The 19,951-nt window shown below is 47.7% G+C and overlaps 1 protein-coding gene across 1 annotated transcript in view; it reads left to right on the top strand.

Moving 5' to 3' along the window:
* The window catches only part of IGDCC3 (immunoglobulin superfamily DCC subclass member 3), a gene marked incomplete at both ends in the record, with an annotated part of 105,260 nt that overhangs the window by 58,586 nt on the left and 26,723 nt on the right, over positions 1 to 19,951 (top strand). The window contains 4 exons of the mRNA XM_082488993.1: positions 2,981 to 3,125; positions 5,777 to 5,907; positions 11,458 to 11,595; positions 18,894 to 19,052. Coding sequence (XP_082345119.1) covers positions 2,981 to 3,125; positions 5,777 to 5,907; positions 11,458 to 11,595; positions 18,894 to 19,052 — 573 coding nt within the window. The remainder of the gene's footprint in view (positions 1 to 2,980; positions 3,126 to 5,776; positions 5,908 to 11,457; positions 11,596 to 18,893; positions 19,053 to 19,951) is intronic.

Below are 19,951 nucleotides of genomic sequence, written 5' to 3'. Positions count from 1 at the left end.
CGTGATTTGGGTCTCCTTTTATGGCTTGATGACTGCCCTATGTTCACTGTGTGTGTGGACGGTACTGTGGTACACATGGAGATGGCAGGGGGAAGTTTAATGGGAAGAGGGTGACACTCACCCTGTCTGATGACAGTAAAAAGGGGCCTGGGGCAGCACCAGTGCCTCTGTTGGCACGCGGATGCTGCACTGCTGGACAACGGAGACTGCAGGCAGATGGATGAGAGGGTGCCTTCCCTCTCAGGAGCTTGCGGGTGAATATTATGATTGCATGTGTTTATTTTTAAAATGATTATGGCCATTAGCATAGAAATGAGATGCAGCTCCCTGGCTGCTGGCCAACCCCACCGGGGCTGGCGTGCAGCTCTTCTCCAGGGCGGCTGAAACAATAGCGCCCAGCAGATAACAGGGATCCTGGTGTTTGCTGCTGAAAGACAAGTGACAAATAGGAGCAAGCACTCCTCTGTATGAGTTTGTTACAGTCAGTTGGGACATATATAAAAATCTCACGTGAGTCAGCAGAGATTTAGCCCCTCTGAGCGATGCCCTGTAAAGCAGTTGTGCTCCTATCCCTCTCCTCTCCTTACACCCAGTGATTTATTTCCAGGCTGAAAGCAGCGTTCCAGGTAATCACTCGCGTTCAAGTTTTGTTGCTGTTTTACAGGAGATGCTACAAAAGCTTTTGTCTCCGCAACTGTAAATAAACTCGTAAACCTGTGTTAAAAATAGCGTTTTGTAGCTCGGTGCATGAATTTTTAATGCATCTTCTGCAAACCAGCTGGTCTTGGCAAGGGTCACAGTGTTTCCTAGGCATTTAACATAAAACTGTGCTTCAAAGCCACATTATAGGGTCATTGAAGAGTAATATTTTACTTAACGTCCTCATAACTGAATTATTTATAACTTTTCATGTTTTATTCATGATAAATATTAATACTGGTGTCTTTAAGAGTAGAGGTTATTGCTGCAGTTTTACCTATAAGAGGTGATATTATTGAAATAAAGGAACGGCAATGAATTCTGTAGCTAGCAGAGCAAAGTCTGTGCTGGGGCTGTTCTCATTCACACCTCCCTCTTCTTATCAACCCTGTCAGCCACCGAAAAACCTCAGGACTGAGCATCTGTACATCTGAAAGGAATTTTCCTGCAGGCATATGAATCTGTCTTTCCCCCCCTCCCCCCCCCCCTTAACAAGCTTTGTGTCATTTTCATTAATTCTTAGATTAATTTCTTGGTGAGGGTTCATAAGCTTTGGTTGCAAGATGCTCGCCCTGGCCTGGACCTCTGAAGGGCAGCCTTGAAATATTCTGCAGGCTCTCTCGAGCTCTCCTGCCGTGGGCACCCCCGGACCCCCCCATTTTTTGAATCATCCCTTGCTGCCTTGGAATGGGGATTGCCTGGTGTGGGAGAGCCCCCAGCAGCCTTTGGGCTCCTTCCCACATGGCTGAGTGCTGATGGCTACGAGCAGTCTCATTTCAAGGCTAAATGTGTATGAATTGGGTAAATTGCCATTCCACTATTGCGCTCCATCTCTTCCCAGAGAGGATATTTGCATTAACTTTCATCTTGGGAAAAGGAAAATATATTTTTGCACGATCTTTCACCTTGTGCTGGTGTGCTCCCCTCTGGCTGGAGCATTGCACAGCCCCCTCCTGGTCCTGCTCCCATTGGTGCATCCCGATGTTGGGCTGGCTGCTCATCCCACTCTCACGGCTGCAAAACCTGGGGCCGGGGCTTTCCTCGATCAGCTTAACAAATCTGCAGTCAGCGGGTTGAGAGCAGTGGTTGCGGGAGCAGTGCGGGTTAATGCAACACATATTTAATGTATGATTGCTAATGGCCATCTCCCATCTGCCTGAGCCCAACTGGAGTTTGCAGATGAATGATTAAGCTGCCCTGACACATACGCGGCTTGTTCCTTGGCGGAGGTACATTCATTACACTTGACGCATGTAAAAGGGGACGAGGCTTTCTCGCTGGGGAGAGGGGTATTACCGGGCTGGGGTGGCAGAGCAGGGAGCTCTCTCGGAGTTTATTTTGTATGATAATGTGCGAGATCTTCCCGCGGATGTGGCACTATAAATGAATCATGAGCTAAATAACCACTGGGATGTTTATTAGCTTTGAATATGTTTATTGCAGAGTCAACAGGCAGCACCTTCCAATTAATTAATAGTAATAATTACTGTATTATTTATGTAGCTCTAACAGCATGCCAGAGTCTTTCTGCGCAATGGTTACAGCTGTGGCTCTGCTGAAACGGGCTGGTCTGTATTCATCCTGCCTGGGCACGCTGAGGTTTGTCCTTCGCTGTCGGGTGGTCCCAACCCCAGAAGCCTGGCTTTGCTGAGCTCTCGGCAGCTGCTCTTTCTATCAGCTGAAGTCTGTTGCTCCACAGCACGGGGATGTGACCGTTCCTTCCGTGGTGCTGGATGCAATGAGCTGAAGCATGTGCCAAACGGAGATGGAAATCAAGGGCTCTAAGTTTTACTAAGGTATCTGGGAGCTCTTTTGGTCAAGGTATTTAAGCAAAATAGTCAAGTCATGTGCATCAGAAGGATATTTACAGCAGATAAGACATTAGCAGCAACAGCAAGGATAGACATCTCTTTTCTGATGTGAGCTTGGATCCGAAACCTGCTGAAGCTGTTGAGAATGACCCCTGGTAAGTGCCAGCGCAGTGTCTGTGCATCTCGTTGCCCCAGCAGACCTTGCTGTGAAGCATGTGGGTCACGGAGCACTGTCTCCTGTCCTGGTTGAGTCAATCAGTTCAATGTGCAGAAGCAGACGTATAGCAAGAACTTGCCACTAGTCTTGTTTCTCCATGCAGGAGGTTAGGCTGCGAACCAGCCTTCTGCTCTTGCATTACAATCCCATTTGCTGTCTCTGGGAAATCGGGGTGTTTCCAGGTCATGTGAAGTTGTTGGTAGTGGATCTCTTTTCACATGTGAATATTTTTCTCTCTCTTTGTGTCTTCCAGCGATGTCTGACTTCCACATCCACCCTCAGAACGCAGTGGTGGAGGAAGGTGGTGTAGCCAGATTCCAGTGCCAGATCCACGGCTTGCCTGAGCCGGTCATCCTCTGGCAAAAGAACCGCATGCCAGTCAACACAGACAACGAAAGGTAGGACATGTCCAAGCCATGTACTGCTGTCCTTTCTCCAGGTGGAAAAAGGTGGCCAGGCTTGCTCTTGCTCTCACAGTTGTGCTGGGACACAACTGATCGGGGCTGAGGGTCTTGGCCAGTGTTTCTGCCATGGAAGACACTTTCAGTTAAAGTTGTGGGTTGTCTGGGCTCCTTCTGGCCAAACAGGAGAGGTAGATAAAGCCCATTAGTTCATTTTGGAGGGGGTAAGGGCTTCAATGATCAGCCCTCCTCCAGGTTTACTTTCCAGCATGGAGAGACCACCCAGTCCTAGCAGAGCAGGGGTAGCTTTGGCGTCCATGATCCCTCTGTGGCTCCGTTTTGTGCAACTCTTTCCGAGCCAGATCCATGACTTAGGGTCTTGCATGTGGGTCCTGAACTCTTGCAAGCACTCAGTTACACCGTGGCTGCTCGGCTTTCTTTCCCGGGTTGACTCCCTCGTGATCCTTTGTGTGTGGCAGCAGGGAAGCTCTGCAGAGAGCAGCCCACGGCGCCCTGGACTGCTGTTTCCCATGCAAGCTTCCTAAAGAGAAACCCCAGCTGCCCCCCTTCCCCAGCCTAGACCTGGGACCGCACGTCCTCGCTTCCTGTGTTTGACAGGCTGCTCCCTTCACGTCGGAAACGTCCCTCATCACGGTTTGATCCTCCGAGCGGCGGTGGGGCCCAGCGGAGGACAGGTGGCAGGAAACGCGTGCTCCATGCCGGCAGCCTCCGGCGGTCCCAGCTGCAGCTCGGGAGCTGCACAACCGATGGTGGGACACAATCAGTCACAGCACACCTCGATCACGAATTGACATCTGCATTGGGAATAGGCGAAACCAGGAAGCTGTAAATATTTTTCTGAAAGCCCCTATTCTTAAAAATGTCAGTCCTGCAGCAGAAGGTAGTTGGGTGCTTTGGAGGCAGGAGAAAACACGAGGGCTGAAACAATGCCTGACCTTTTCAGCATTGTGGTGAACTTACAGTAGAAGGACCCAAGAGGCCCAACCCTGCTGTGGAAAACTGCTACTGTCAGGTTTTGTTTTTCCTTGGGTTTTTCATCTGAGCTTTTTTTAGCCCAACACAGGGTTGATTCGTTACACTTGATCTCTGAAGGCTCCTTACTCACACAAGTGCTAAACTGGGGATGTGGCAGAGCAAGGCAAGTGGTCCGAGGTGCTATCAGCAGAAGGAAGGGGCGCAGAACTGGTCCTGATGCCTTGTGTGTATCCCGATGAGATGTTGCAGGACAGGTGAAGTTCCCTTGAAATCCTTCATGCATTATCGCTCCTTTCCACTCGAGCCCAGGGTCACAGGTGTGGAGATGGTCAGAGATGTGTCAGGGATTTGAATGTGACCAGGAATTCTTTTCTCCAAGACTGAGGAGTTCCAAGGCTGAGGAAACTGAGGATCTCCAAGGGTTCCAAACCAGAGACCCCCAAGCTGCTTCTTCTCTGGGGCTAGGAGCAGTTTTTCTACGTTCAGTGTCCTGATTTTGAACAGATTTGGCTTTTTGTAGCCGTAAAGTTACTGGGGAAGGTTTTTATTGTCAGCTTGGTAGATTAATCTCTGACACCAATGGGCCTGGGTGATGAGGGTTGCTTCTCTAACTGAATTGGATTTCTGCATTAATCACGCTTGGTGCATTTCTGCGTATAAAGTGTATATAAATTTGTATGCCGAGTCTTACACTTGGAGGCTTTGAAGGCAGAATAATAGCTTTGGAATTGAATCTTCTAATGCTGTGGGCAGATTGTTAACAAAAATGAAGGCTTCTTGTGGTATAATTCATCCAAAACAATGGGCATTTTAAAGTCCCAGAGAGATTGCAATCAACTTCGGGACGTGTAAAACTGATTGCTCTCACGCTGCCACCAACACTGAGCCGCACGTTTGGAACCCAGCGCAGGGAGCAGGTTATAGGCACTTAACCATATGCTGATATGGAAAAAGATATTCTTCATCTTCCAGACGGAAATGGATTATTAACTCATCACAATGTAATGACTTACTACCAGCCAATTTAAACACAGGGTTGCCAAGCAACCTGTAATGTATGTATACATATATGTGTGTATGCACGCATGATTTAAATGTGCCTATGTTTTAAATATATAAAATATTTATTGACATTTATGTATACCCGCTCAATATGTATTTATCATGCCATTTGAGGTTTTAAGGTCATGTGGATTTGAGTCCTGGACCTGGTGCTGGGATTGTGGAGCACACACTTCCCCTGATGCTTTTCCATGGTCACTGTGCTTCAGGTGATGAGTGATAACTCCCACATCAACTGTGTTCACATGCAAATGCACTGCCAAAGCTTTTCCACAGGTTAAATAGGAAGCACCTAATTTGTAGCCTTCCAGCAAAAGTCATCCTTTCTCAAGGACAGGTAAGAAGGTAAAGAAAGGGAACATACCCCCCTGTAAAAGAAGATTAGAGGCTCAAATATCCAAAAGAAGTGAAGAACTGATGCAGTGATAAGCGTGGGCTCAGCCTGCGGGGGGCTGCATCACTTGGGTGGTATTGGTGCCCCTGCACCAGGGTGCGGGGAGCCAGTCTGCCCCACCTGCGTGGGTGTGCAGCCTGCTGTCACATCGTGTCCTGCTTTGCAAGTTTTTGTTTCTACTTTTCTCTGCCCGCAGGTACACGCTGCTTCCCAAGGGGGTCCTCCAGATTACGGGACTAAGGGCAGAAGACAGTGGAATTTTTCACTGCGTTGCTACCAATATTGCTAATGTGAAGTTCAGCCGGGAGGCCAGACTCACCGTGTCAGGTTAGTACCAGTAAACACTGTCCTGTCTTTCTGTCTTTTTTTTCCCACTGCTGGTCTGGACCAGGACAGTTAAAGAGAGCTTCAGGCTAACAGCACTGAGAAGCATCCCTCTGTCCAGCCATAGCACCTTCCTTATTCTGGATTGTTATTAGTTCCTGCCAGATCAGTCCATTTGATAGCAGATAAATCTGTCTCTCTGCCTTTAAATTAGCGCCAGTTTCTGGGTAGAGGAAGGACGGTGAGAAAATGAGTTACAGCAGCTTTACATTAAATAAATTCTTTTGGAAATGTGGAAGATTCATCATTTCCTTATGAGACCTGCCCACTCTGGAAGTAATTGCAGCACACAGGGTAATCAATTATTTACCTAATGGGGGAATTATGTTCTGTAGGCTGTTAGCATTGCATTGTGAGCGAAGCAGGCTAACCTTGCTGTGGAAGATGAGAAGGAGAAGCCCTGAGCACCCCAGGCTGAATTCTGACTTGGTTCTCCATCCACATTTGAAGTCAGCGACAGAAACAGGTTTTCACCTCTGAAAGCTCCAGCTGATGAAATGACAGTGCCTTATGGTCTCCTCTCCAAAAAAAGGGTCAAAATCACATACTTGCTGTCTGGTTTCATGCTGCCGGAGGTAGGATGTGATGAAGCCATAAGGGCAAACCAAAGCAACCCACATCCACGCTTTGCATGTGCACAAGTTTGTCCTGTTTGTGAAAGCACACAAAATGACATGTGGAAGTGACCTTGAGCATAGTGAAGGAAGGTTTAGGGTGCAAATACACTACCACGTTTCCACAGCTGTGCTGCCCTCCGCTGACCTGCCCATTGCCCGTCCTCCGTTACCTGTCCATGTGGGACCCAAGCTGATCTCTTAGAGCTCCTTCGAGCAATAACTCATCAGCCAGTTTCTAAACCTGATGTTAGATTGTCACCTTCTAGTTAGGCTTTCTCTGTTTTTTAGTCTTTTTAATTTAAAACACTTTCAGCTTCGGAAGTCTTTCTTGATGTTTCAGTAGTTGTTCCTAGTATGAAGGAAGTGGAAAGTATTAAGTCAAATCGTACAACCCAGCCTGATCAAGCAGCCAGGAGTGAATGACACCTTTGTCCCCTGTTCTTGGAAATGCCTTTGATATGGCTCAGCCTCCTGGTATGAAAACAGGATAGCTTGCATCTCCTGGACTTCAGAGTGTTTGTGGGTTACCTTCCGAGAAGAGTGCCAAAGAAGTAATCAGCTGCAAATTATGGCTATGTCCTGCTGGCAGGGTGGCCTCTGAGATACAGGTCTCGGTGCAGGTCAGAATGGCCCTGAGATGCTGGATACCCGCTGTGGTCCCCTGTGACAGCAATGGTGATGCATCTGTGGCTTTCCAGTCGGGGACCATCCCAGATTCCCTGTGGAAATGGAGATTACAGCTTTGGAGATAAGAGGCAAGGGGCTGGCTGGGTGTGTGTTTCTCTGTGAGCTTTTTTTATTTGCAGAATAGGTCTTCCTCCCCTGCCCCCTCCCCGTGAGCTGTGATCCTCCTGACCATCAGATACACATAACTGTTGCTACCCAGTGGCTGGAGGCTTGCCAGCGCACGCTCGTATCTCACAGCCTGCCTTCACCCTCCGAAGCAGCTGCCTGGCCAGTGGTTCTGGACTAGGAGACTTAATGCCTGTGCCGACTGTAAAAAAGCAGCATGTGTGAAATGGGGTGAAGCTAAGGAAAGACTGATGCTGTGTATATCAACTCTGATGGGGAAAGAAAGCAGGTTAACTGGTTTTGAAAGACCTGGGAGCTTTTGATGCCTGTTACTTATCTGTTTTCTTGATCTATGCAAACGGTAGCCACGTGGAGGGAAAAAAAGAGCAATAAATTATCAACGTGGTGAAGTTCTTTGTGCCAATTTACTGGTCTGAGTTATTATTTCTCGCAGGACAGAAAAGTGCTAGTTGTTCTCATCTGACCATCCCTCATTTCAGATGGATATTTTCCAGGTTTCCTGTCTGTGAAACGTTTGTGGTTTTTCTCTTCCTTTAAGCAGTCGGATGATGAATACGGGCACCGTGTGTAAGTGTCTGTTGAAGGGCTTGAACTGTGCTTCAGTGACTGCATGTCAGCAGAGCCGCCGTAACGGGACGTTTGCATGCTCTCAGCCCACGGAAAACCCGCTGCACGGGGTTAGACTTCATTGAAAAAGGTTTATGCTTTGTGGTGTTTGCTAAGAGCACACAAATATCTGTTAGACCAGGACAGCAGGAATGTGCTAGCATGTTGCAGGTATGTGCTAGCATGTTAACCCTAGGCTTTGGCACACCAGCAGAGGCCGTGGTGCGCTGCGGGAGGTAGCACAGGGATGTTACTTCACTGGTGTGGGTGTTGTGTCAGTAAATACTGAACTAAAGTGAGTGCTGTTGTGCACGTGTCATTCGGCATGATGGGGTGAGCGGTAATCTTGCAAATCTTTCCATTGCCTCCCTCTTGCGTAGTGGGGTAAAGGGAATGGTGCTCTCTGCTCTTCATCATGGCAGGAGAGTTCCCTCTCCTCTTAACAGGGCAGCACCTTCAGCTGTTGCTTCGCCCACAGAAAAGCACTGGATCTGCCTGAGTGGGGTTTCCAAACTGAGCCTTGGCTGGGGAGGGAGAGGATGGAGATGGGCTTTGGGAGCCGCTGCCCTGCAGGGCACTGCCACAGCCCAGCTGGAGAGGAGGATGATGGTGGCCGCCTGCAGGGGATGAAGATCCTGCATAGCACTCTCCTTCCTCTCGCCAGCAGCGGTGGCAGGGCTGCCAGCAGCAAGCAGCACGAGTATGTCTTCCAGCCCTACTGATTGATTATTTTCAAGTGCCTGCTTAGCGGAGATGCTCCCGAGGGGCTGCCTGCCTCTCTGCGCTGACACTTTTTCAGCACGAGCTGCGGCTCGCTCTGCTGCTGTCCTTTTGATCAAGATCTAACAGCCCGTGCTGGCGACGCTCCCGTCCCTGCTAGAGTGCCTGTCACTCCTGGCGGTGCCGGGGACCTCCCCATCCTCGCAGCGATTGCTGCTGGCAGAGTCCCTGGGGACCACATGCATCATCAGAGCCTTTTTCCCTTTCAAAACAAATCCCCCCCACGTTGCCCTGAACCCTGTTGTGCTCTGGCAGTACTCGCCTGCCACGAGTCCCTCGTTTTGTCACTCCTTCCTTCCTGACCCTGCGTCAAAGAGCTTTTCTGGTTGGAGAAGGAAACCTCCTCCCCCGTGGTTGGGCATGGTCAACCCCATTGCATGGTGCTGGCATCTGATCACCACGTTCCTGCTGGGTCACTATCCCTTCTGGTCCTGGAGCTGGCACTGCTGTGGGTGTTGGGCTCGGCAGCAAAGCTATGGGACCACTACGTGGCCTTTGCAGGAGAAGGTGAGCAGCAGTGGAAATGCCACTTCTAGAGCTGGGCAGGGTTTGGCCAAACTCAGGGAGCTGAGCCCACACCCGAAAACCTGAATGCCTACTTAAGACTCAGAATAAAAATCAAAGAGTGTGATTTTTTTATATTTTATTGTCAAAATAGAATGTTCTATAAATTCTGCTTTGGTCTCAGCTCCCATTTACTGATATTCTTAGGTGACCTTGGACAATTCATTTAATTTCTCTGTGTTTTGAAATATTGAAATCACTATGTAATACGATGATAATATCGTATTATTCTAAGCGTGAACATTTAGTATTGTGATTTAGAACAATAAATCTACACGGGTTTTAAAAGCACTCGGAGGTACTGAGAAGGAAGGTATTGTTTTTCAGATCTCTTGGGGTTAACCAGCCGGTCATATGAATTTATTGTGCATTCTGGTTCTCATCAAAAAATCTGCATTTTATGGCTTGCAGTGAAATGCATTTAGTGAGAAAGTCAGCTCTTAAGTCACACTGACACGGTGATTTTTCTTGGATTTTGCCCATTTAGACACAACCTCTGAGTCTCTTTATCGCTCCTCGTTTAGCCCCTGTAGGAACGATTAACAAAGAGCCGCTCTGATCTGTGCTTGCCCTTGGACCGCCGCGAAATCCCTCTGCTAACACCCTGACTTCAGCCCCTGAACTGCTGTAAAAGGGTAACGCTAAAAAGTGCAGGAAGAAAAGGAATTTTTGCTTGGAGAAACGCTCTCGCAGATAGTTTTTGGTGGATCGCTTCTCTTTAACAAGCCTTTTGGACATCGGAAAGTCCATATACAGGAGTCAGCATGGGATGGTCCTTACAGCAAAGCCCGGCCCGCGGCAGAGCTCAGCTCCCCAGCCCTCCCTGTGCCCCTCTCCTGCTCGGGGGCAGACAACCCGCCCAAGTGTTTCTCTCCGCAGGTGTACAGAGCATTTTCGCCAGCAGCAGCTGTCAGATTGTTGAAATTCCTTAAACACTGCTTGACCTCGGCATTTCTGGAGTATAACCCAGCTCTCGTTGGACAAGGGGAGAGGGCTGATGCAGAGATTATCAGCGTTCCTGTTTACTGGTGGAGAACGGAGAATATCTCCTTTTTTTCCTCCTCTCCCGCTCCCAACAAAAGGGAGTGAAGGCTGAAGGGAGCTTTTGCCCAGGAATAAGGCACTTTTTAGGGACTCAGGAGGTGCGGGTTCAGCTGTGGTGTACCTGACACAGGATGATGTTTATGTCCCACAACCTCCTCCTGTCTGGTGCAATGCAGTTTCTTTTGCTTGTCCTGTGCCTGCTGCTTTCCGGAGTCCTTGTGCCTGTGCTTTATTTTATTATGGGTCTGTGCATCATCTTCTACAATGGGTTTTGTTCTTGGTTGCTGTCACTTGGTGCTACTGTATTGCAAATAAACGATTAGCGATTGCATCATGAACAATGAGTCACGATTGTATCAGAGCGATGTGATGCATCCTCTCTCTGCACCCGGTTACGCTGGATGGAGCCAGGACAGGGGTGCTGAAAAGGCAGGGAAATGACTCCCCTGTGGGCTGCAGTCATCAAAGGAGTTTCCTTGAGTTTCTTCTCAAAAAGATCTTCAGCAGGAGTCAGGGACTGGCACCTCCATCGCTCTCCATGTCCCAGGACAGGGCTTTTGGAGCAAATGACACCAGCAGCAAGAGAGGATGCTTGCAGAGAGGCAGATTTAGGTGTTGTGGACTGCATGGATTACCTTATGGCTTGAGATGCTGAAAGATAAAACAACTCCTTCATTTATTTGCATTCCTGTCTGCACGAGCTGTCCTGCAGCTTGCGTCCTCACAATATATCATGTTTTTCCTGCACATCTGCTCACTGCAGTTCACGGCGCGGTTCCTTCTTTGTGCTGCCCGTATCTGGGTGTTAACAGGGCTGCTTGTGGCTGGGTCGGTTGGCTGAGGGGTTTTCCCCAGGAATATCAATGCACACTTGAAACACGTTCAGACTATGTGACTGTCATGCAAACATTGTGCTCCTTTTGTTTCATGTACATCTCGGATTTATTGAGGATTACACCAGCCTGTGGTGTAATTTGTACTTAGAGGATGCATGAAACCGTCGTTTTCTCCATTAAACAAGAGAGAATCAGATGCCTTTTTTAATGATGGCCTTTTAATGTCCTTGCAGGCTCCCACTCCACCGTTTACAAGGACCCCATGATTCTCGTCGGTCCGGAGAACCTCACGCTGACGGTGCACCAGACTGCCGTGCTGGAGTGCATCGCAACAGGCAATCCCCGGCCCATTGTCTCCTGGAGCCGCCTAGGTAAGCCCCGGGGGTGACCGGGATTTCCTCCTCCTCCTCTCCATTGCCATCGCGTGGGAAATAGGTAGGTGCCACTGACTATTTTGTGCAACAAGTGATTCACCCTTTTTCCCCTTCCCGCTGAAGTTAATTGTAGGCTTGAAGTGCTTTTTATCCTCATGTCTGCACTTTGTTTTTGCTCTCTGCCAAGATCCTGTTTTTACCTGTTAGTGAAGTGGGTTTGTTAAACCTGTAGATGTTTCGTGAAAGGTGATAATTTTATCTTTTCTCGAGTGACAGCGTCTTCTTCAGCTGCATCAGAAACGTCACCACTGTTGGCCTAGAGAAGCAAATTCATACACAAACACATCTTTCACGTAAAACAGACTTGAAAGGAACTTGCTGCCTGTTCAGGGAGTCTTAACAAATTTTGAGGGAAAGGGAGTGTTTAAAGTAGCATGTCTGAAGCTCTGAAAAAACAAATGCTTGCTGCTGGGGTCTGTGATGGTTATTTTAATCAGCATGGAAACCAAAGGCAGCGTCTGATGGCATCATACAAGCAAGGAAGAGCAAAGTACCGTGTTTCTCCCAGTCTGAAAGCAAGGGTTATTTTAGGCTCTTAACTTTGTGATGGTAGGTCGGAAGCTATTTTGCTCAGAGCGACACTTCCATTGCCCTACAGAAATCTGCGCTGAGCAAAGAGCTGATGGCTTTTGTTTTATCTTCCGGAGCTTGTAACTCCGCCTGTGCACACTGGGGTGTTGGGTTCAGTTAGTATTTCCCAAGCCCTTGTGGTCTGTGACATCACGTCATTTTGGGGTGCTAATCATCCCGAGTCCCCCAAGGTAGCTGTGAAGCACAAACAGGGATAATCCTGGCTCGTGCTGCTGTGCTGGACGTGGGACTTCATCCCCGTGGCTCCCCGAGGGTCAGGGTCCAGCTCATGGGAGGGGCGACTTCCCACGCCAGAGCTGTCTGCCAGGGGATGAGGACACATATCCAGCGTCAATCCAGCAATTTCTCCGTGCTTGCCCTCCCGCTTGCATCCTCTGGTGGCTTGTAAAATCAGCTGGTGTCTGCCGCTAGCTGCTTTTTTTTTCCTCCAGAGCCATAACCGTCAGATTGATGCTGTTTTAAAAATTCCCTAGATAGGCTGTATCACTGTTTTGGTTCTCTTGGACACAAGGCAGCTCTATGTTAGCACTCAACTATAATAAACTACTTTATAATTGCCTTAATTATAAGTGCTTATTACCTTCTTCAAAACACTTGTCTCTATAGAGCAGTGCAATAATGAAGATGTAATAGCTTCGTGCGATGTTTGTCTGGATGGTCTGAGCTCAGCGTTGCCTTCCACCAAAAATAAATGCCCTCTCCACGCTGCTTTGCAGCACCACAGCAGAATTAGAGCTACTGAATGGGAAAGAGATCCTGTTATTTTCCCTCCCCTTTAGCAGGGATGTTTCCCGTCCAAAGCGTTGCAAGATCTTATTTAGTATTACACCAGTCTTGATGGTGATGTGGCATACGGGGTCTGTGGTGAGTTGGTGGGTTTGTCATCTCTTTGTAGCCATTTCAGAAGTGCTTTCATGTCTCTGTGATCAGGAGGAGGCAGAGGGGTTTATGCTGGACGGGGAGGTCCTCTGAGCATCTGTCACCTGTACATGGGGCTTCCTCCCATGGAGGGTCTCCTTCCTGAAGTCCCTCCTACAGAGCTGTTTCAGCTTAAATAACCAGTTAATTTACTCAACCTAGGAAAAAAAAAAACTTTTAATCCACTCCCAGAAATAAAAAAATCCACAGCGACAGAGTCTCGGAGAGATGCAGCTGATTTAGCAATAGGCCTGACTTAAATTAAACAAAAAAAAAAGTCAATTATATGTGAACATCTTTCTTGCCAGGTTGCGATAAAGAAGAGGCGTGATCCTGCCATTGTGCCGGGTCTTTGCACAGGGCATGCTGCCGCTTCGGAGTGGCTCTCTGAGCCCCTTTGCTCACAGTTTTGACGTTGTGGCATTTCACCTATCAGGAAAGAGCAAAAGAACAATTTTGCTTTTACAGCTTTCTGGTGCAGGGGAAAGCAAGCCATAACAACATTTGCACTTCTTCCTTCGACTTTGCTAAGAACTGGCTATTTTTCAGTGGGAAAGGTGGCTATATTTTGCTTGAAGGAAATCATTCAAATTCTGGGCCGGTTTTGAGTGTCACGCGATCAATTTTGAATTTAATTTCCTTGGGAATATGTTGTGGCCCCTGACCACAAACAGAATTCCTGTGTCTCGCCGTGCATGAAATGTCAACATTCATTAGAGAGCAGGCTCTGAGAGAAATGTAAAATCATTAAGGGTTTGTTCAAGGAAGATAGGGTTTTTCCTTTCAGAGCTACGCACTTCAGGCTTGGACCTGTATGTGCGCACAAATGAATATCCTGGGCACTTACTGCAAAGCCTTTTGAATGAATGACGATTTTAATGTATCCTTACCCTTTAACTGACAGGCCACTGAGCTGGCCTCCATAAAAGGTACCAAGGCAGAATAATAAACTATTTAGAGAGATACAGAAAAGTGAGGCGAGAGAGAAAAGACAGTGATTATCTGATAGCGTTATACAGAAGTTGTCAGAAAGGGTCGCACAATGGGAAGGAAATTACTAAAGAGGGAGCCATTCAAGAAGTAAACTATACAACAATTGTAGGAGCCAATTAATTGGTAACTTATTGGACACAGAAGCTTGCAATAGATGGCTGACTGGTTGACAGGAGCACCGTTCCCGTAAGTGTTTAGAAATAATAGAGTAAATTTCACCACTTCACATACTGAATAGTCAACTGTTGCAATGTACTCTAAATATGCTAATCCACGGTGCCCGGTGTCCGCCGGAGCAGGAGACCCATGTGTCTAAAAAGTGGAAGGCTACTATGGCACAATACAAAGAATTCACAAAAGACCTAAATGATCAACATTAGAAAGTTGTTACTTTCTTTCTACTTGCTACTTATAAAAGAAAGGCGTTCGTGTTGTTGCATATTCATATCGCCTGGCACGTTTTAACGGGTCTCTATAATTGGTGCCGGTGTGCCAATCACTTGGATAGCAGGCGGAGAATGGGCTCCAGAAAGCATCACGTACACCTTGGAAAAATAAATAACGCGGCTCCCAAACCACAGGCGTCTTTCATCCACACTTGACCCCGGTGGGGAACTTGGAAGCCTCTACTCATCCATAGCTGAGGCATCTTTTGGGAGCACCTCCTGTTTGGAGAATGGTCTCCTTTATGAATCGGTTGCCTGGCTGCTCTTCACAACCAACTGAACCTCCCCCTCCTGCCCTCATCGACTGAGGATCGACAGAGAGAAGCTGTCAGACATTTCCACCCAGGCTGGCTTGTTTTCAGCCTGCAAATTTTCTGCTTTTGGCTTCATAAAAGGAAGTAGAAGGTTATGTTAACTGAGCAGCAGTTTCAAGCCTGCATGGGTCCTGGGAGCTTTGGGAACTGAGCAACAGTGTTAGCTTTGGCAGTCTTTTGGATCTCCTCCATGGAGAGATGACTTGGTGATGGAAAGTGATGCCAGGAAGGTGGATTTTCAGGGTTTGGATCCCTGGATCCGAGTCACTCTTCAGGTCTCTGTGTAAGCGAAGCAGAATTAGAATAGATAGCAACCTTTGCAAAGCAGGTGTGAGTATCAGTTCCTCTGCACAGCACTTCTGTGAAGTGCTGAGCTTTCTGGATGCAAGGGATTTCTTCTGTAAATACTCTATTATTTATACGTGTTGTCAGCGTTACTAAGTGGACTTGATATTAGCTGAAGAGCTTCAAATAGATCACAGGATGGCTCAGGCTGAGTGAGGCACAGTAAAGTAAGAAGGATGAAGCAGGCTGGGAAAGCAGAGATTTCTCTAGAAGCACTTTTCGATGTTCTTTGGAAGGGAGGAGTTGAGTAAGAGGCAGATGGGATGATCTGGCATGGTGATCTTTGCTGGCTGTGAGAGGTGGCCACGCTCCCTGAATCAAGTGGCAGATCCCCCTGAGGTTTCTGAGAGACCCTGGAGAGCTTTGTTCTTCAGGGAAATGAAAGATGCTCGGTTGACAGGAGACGTTTCTTCAGACCACCACACCTCTAATTAATAGTTGGAGCCAGAGAGGCAACTGAGGACATATCGACGCTGGTCTTTGCACTGTGTGGAGTACCTGCTGCAGGCTGGGTCTTTGCATGCTTAAATTATGTAGCACGTTATAAATAATACAGTAAAACAACTGACATTCAAGTCACATTTCTGTGGCATTTCTTAAGGCAATGATGTGATGAAGCATCCAGGTGTGGCCACTTCCCATCTTTCACTGGTCCCGCCCCTCCCTCGAGACAGAGATTTGACTTTTACGCCTATTGTAAATATGGATTTCCAAAAAGTCTAGTTTAAAAGATTAAATCAAGTTCAATTTGAATTTAGTTCAGACCTCTTTTACACTTCAGTTCAAATGACGTTTGAAAGGAACAGTTCCTTCTTATTACTCGTTAAATGTGGCACAGGTCATGTTTTACTGTCCTTTTTATGACTGAGCCATTTACTGCTGCAGTGGCTTGGCCAGCTATGTGATCATTTAATCATTTAATGACATTGTTTTTCTCTCTCTAAAAGACCCGAGCATTTTTCTTTGCAATGCAAATAATGAAGTGGTCCGGCATTGCCTGCCTAATGAAGCAAGGAAGCCTTTCAGTTCAAAAATTTCCTGAAAAACGATATTTAAAGAGCATGGCAGGAGATACATTTGTGAAATGCTTTGTAGCTTCTAGTCTGTGTTTTGCTGGTGTTTCCTAGAGGATGCTGCTGTTAATCTGACGTGGGATCCTTCACTTGTACGGTCCAGGTTTGCAAGCTGATGAGCGTGTGCTGCTCTCACTAATGCTTCCAGAGATGCTTGCTCTCCATCCCGTCACGTGCCTTTCCATGGGGATCCAACCACTTGCTGGGCAGCAGGTTGCAAAGTGGCATTTCTGGGTTGATGGTTAATTTGTCCCTCTCCTTAAGTGCTGCTTTGCCTTCCTGTTTTCCCAATCTAATCCAGAACCTATTGGTTACGAATGGCCCAAATCCTCATAGTATTCTTTATTATGCAAAGCGTGATATTACATCTAAAGCATACGATCACAAGAGAACTTCTAACTAGCCCTGCATGCCTGTCTGTGTTGAAGCGTGAAGCCTGCCTGAGGTCAGGCATGAGCCAGATCTCAGTCAGGGGCCAAGTTGTTGTACAACAGAGGCTATGAAGGAAATCCTTATCACTCTCTGCAACTATTTGAAAGGACACTGTAGAGAGGTTGGTGCTGGTCTCTTCTCACAGGTTGAGAATGACAGAACAAGAGGGAATGGCTTCAAGCTCCAACAGGGTAGGTTTAGACTGAACATTCGGAAAGAATTTTTCACAGCAAGAGTGGTCGGGCATTGGAATAGACTGCCCAGGGAGGTGGTTGAGTCCCCATCCCTGGATGTGTTTAAGAGACGTTTAGATGTGGTGTTGGGGGATATATGGTGTAGGGGAGAACTTTGTAGAGTAGGGTAGATGGTTGGACTCGATAATCCCAAGGGTCTCTTCAAACCTAGACAATTCTATGATTCTATGATTCTATAATGGGGTGTCCCAGAGGGACTGCAGCAGCCCTGTGGCAACTTGTGTTTCCCTCTGTGTTTTCCATGAAGGTTTCCCATTGCTGGATTACACCACATGCAGCCACTGGAGCGGTTGTGTGCCATGAGTATTGGTAACCAGCCTGAGTCTGAGGTCCTTCAGCACTAAACATCCCTGCAAACATTTCTGCCCACTGGATGCTGATAATTTTTAAAGTGCGTTGAACAGCCATTACCTTGCAGCTCTCGGGAGGTGGCCCGCAGGAGTGGAAACCAGCTAGAGCATCTCAGGTCTTTCCCCGTGACCCATTGCTTCCTACAGAGTAGTTCTGGTTTTATTTGGCTTCTTCCATTTCCTTAGCAAGATTATGGCACAGACCAACAGGACTTCCAGGAGGCAGTTTTCAGGTGAATTTTTCCTTTTGCTAGCCACAACTTTGAAGCATAAGACACAGGCTGTTCTGCTGTTGCGGAGCACACGTGTGTGGAGGGCTCGTGGGGTGGTCAGGTGGGGAGATCACCAGGGCTGGTTCTTGCTTCTCCCATTTCTGTAGGTTCTTTAAACTCCTCCATGAGCAAGAGAGGAACTGGATTCCTGTTTCCCATCTGATGAAAGTGTGCACCCTTTAACTGCTCCTCCAGTAAAACTCCTCCCCTGCCTTGCCCCTCTGCTCCGACACCCTGACACATGCTAGGGCTGATTTAGAGCTGCCTTTGTCAGACGGTGTCTTAAAACACAAACCAATGAAACAATAAAAAGCAATAGCCTGATACTAATGAAACACATTGTAATTAGAGCTGGCTGGGAATTTTCCAGTGAAAACAGGCTTTGTTGGAAAAAGGTGAATTCCCTGATACTGAACTATTTCACATTAAGCGCTTCAATTTTGAAGACTTTGTGCTGGAGCCCAGGCATGGTTTTTTGGAAACATTGCTGCTCTCCTGCCAGCCTCCGTCAGACCCAGCACTCAGGATGGAGGCAGCCCTTTCCAGTTGCCCTTCCAAGTCGGAGCAACTGAGCAGATCTAACCACCAGCTCAGAGTTCGGCTCCTTGGCCCTGAGCTATTGCATGTTCAAGAGCTAAGAAATCAAAAATCCAGTGTTCACATTGTTTCCAAAGCCACAAAAATCCATCAAGGGTTAGCAGGCAAAAAGGTGTAACTTCTGGCTCAGGAAATCCCCAAGTTGTAAATTGCTGGTGGCTGGGAGAGTGCATCAGGGAAGCACTGCTGCAGGTCAGCTGGTCTTCTCCTTCCCAGAGCACCTCTGTTGGAAACGGGCTGTTGAGCTCGTTGGATCCTTGGGCAGTCTAATGTAAGAACCCAGGCAATGGTTCACAGAAGCTGATATGATTTAACTTGGTTTAACCACTTTATTGAAGTGTTCTGGGTGCTTCATCTTAATCTGAATGCGTGGTTGAAAGCTTTCACATTTTCCATGATGGTGCCTTGGTTTTCAAGCAGCACAAAGTATGGTTTTGGGCAAACACGTAAGTGAGGATCCTGGTTTTCTCCAGAAGGCAGTTCTGCTAAGAGCATCAGCTAAACCCCACCGACTTCACTTGTCAAATCCCAGTAACAGAGCATGGCAGCACTCCATAAGTACTTAGACTGGACCTCACTGAGGGCTGTGCCCTGGAGAACCTCACTCAAAGGTCCAGCATGTGACTCTAAACATTTTTCCCTTCTTTCAGATGGCCGCCCGATTGGCGTAGAGGGGATCCAGGTGCTGGGGACAGGAAATCTCATGATCTCAGACCTCACCGTGCAGCATTCTGGCATCTATGTGTGCGCCGCAAACAAACCTGGCACTCGGGTGCGAAGGACCGCGCAAGGCAGGCTCGTCGTACAAGGTGAGCAAACCTGGGGCTTGGGGAGCGGTGATGCCCACTTTGCTGTTCCCTCTGCACAGGCTTTATGTGTTGCCTGGGTGTTGTGATGGGTTGGATTGGGCAGATGTTGACTTTGCTTCTCCGAGGGTTTCAGACAAAGGACTTCTTTTCTAGACATGTGGTTTCCTGGGTGAGTGTATGTCTCTGTGTCCCATGCAGGTGAGTAGCAACCAGGTATCATTCAACTGAGGCCTCAGCTGCATGGGTTGCAATGTTTTCCCACCCTGTCACTGGCATTTATTTGGCTTAACAGACACTGGTTGTTACTTGTTATCATACTTGTACATCTCAGCAGAAAGGCTGGGCTGAATTAATCAGCCAAATTTGTCTCTTACCCCTGGCACGGTCCTTAGTGATATGGGGACATGGGCACTGTTCTCATATTGGACCCCTCTGTATGATAGATACCGCTTCTGCAGTGATACCCAGGAGTGGATATCACTCAGAGTATTGCTGTCCAACTGAAATGGCACCAGTAAGTCTACAACCATTTCCAAGAAGTCAGTGAGACTGTTTTCTTTAGCAGTCAACACTGCATCTGAGCCCCTTGCCACGACGTGAGTAAAGCACCCTTTGGGGGAGATGCCCAGGAGATGCGTGTTGCTCCCTTTTCCCACAGCAACTGTCCTGAAATGCCACTTTTAAAGGGTGATCCAGCCCAGACTAGGGATCAGCACTCAAGAAACCAAACAAATCCCTTCCACATGCTCCATGCAACCAGTCTCCATGGTGAGGAAAGCCAGGCAAGTATTTCAGAAGGCAAACCCAGCTGGCAGCATGCTCTGAATGGCAGTAATCCACCCCTGATTACAGGCACTCACCCCCTCTTCAAGCTAGTCCACTTAAAGCATCTCATGCTC

The sequence above is a fragment of the Vanellus vanellus genome (genome assembly GCF_965231255.1).
Source record: "Vanellus vanellus genome assembly, chromosome: 11".
In the NCBI taxonomy this organism is placed as follows: Eukaryota; Metazoa; Chordata; class Aves; order Charadriiformes; family Charadriidae; genus Vanellus; species Vanellus vanellus.
The sequence above is the reverse complement of the archived record's forward strand: the minus strand, read 5'-3'. Positions and strand labels throughout refer to the sequence as shown.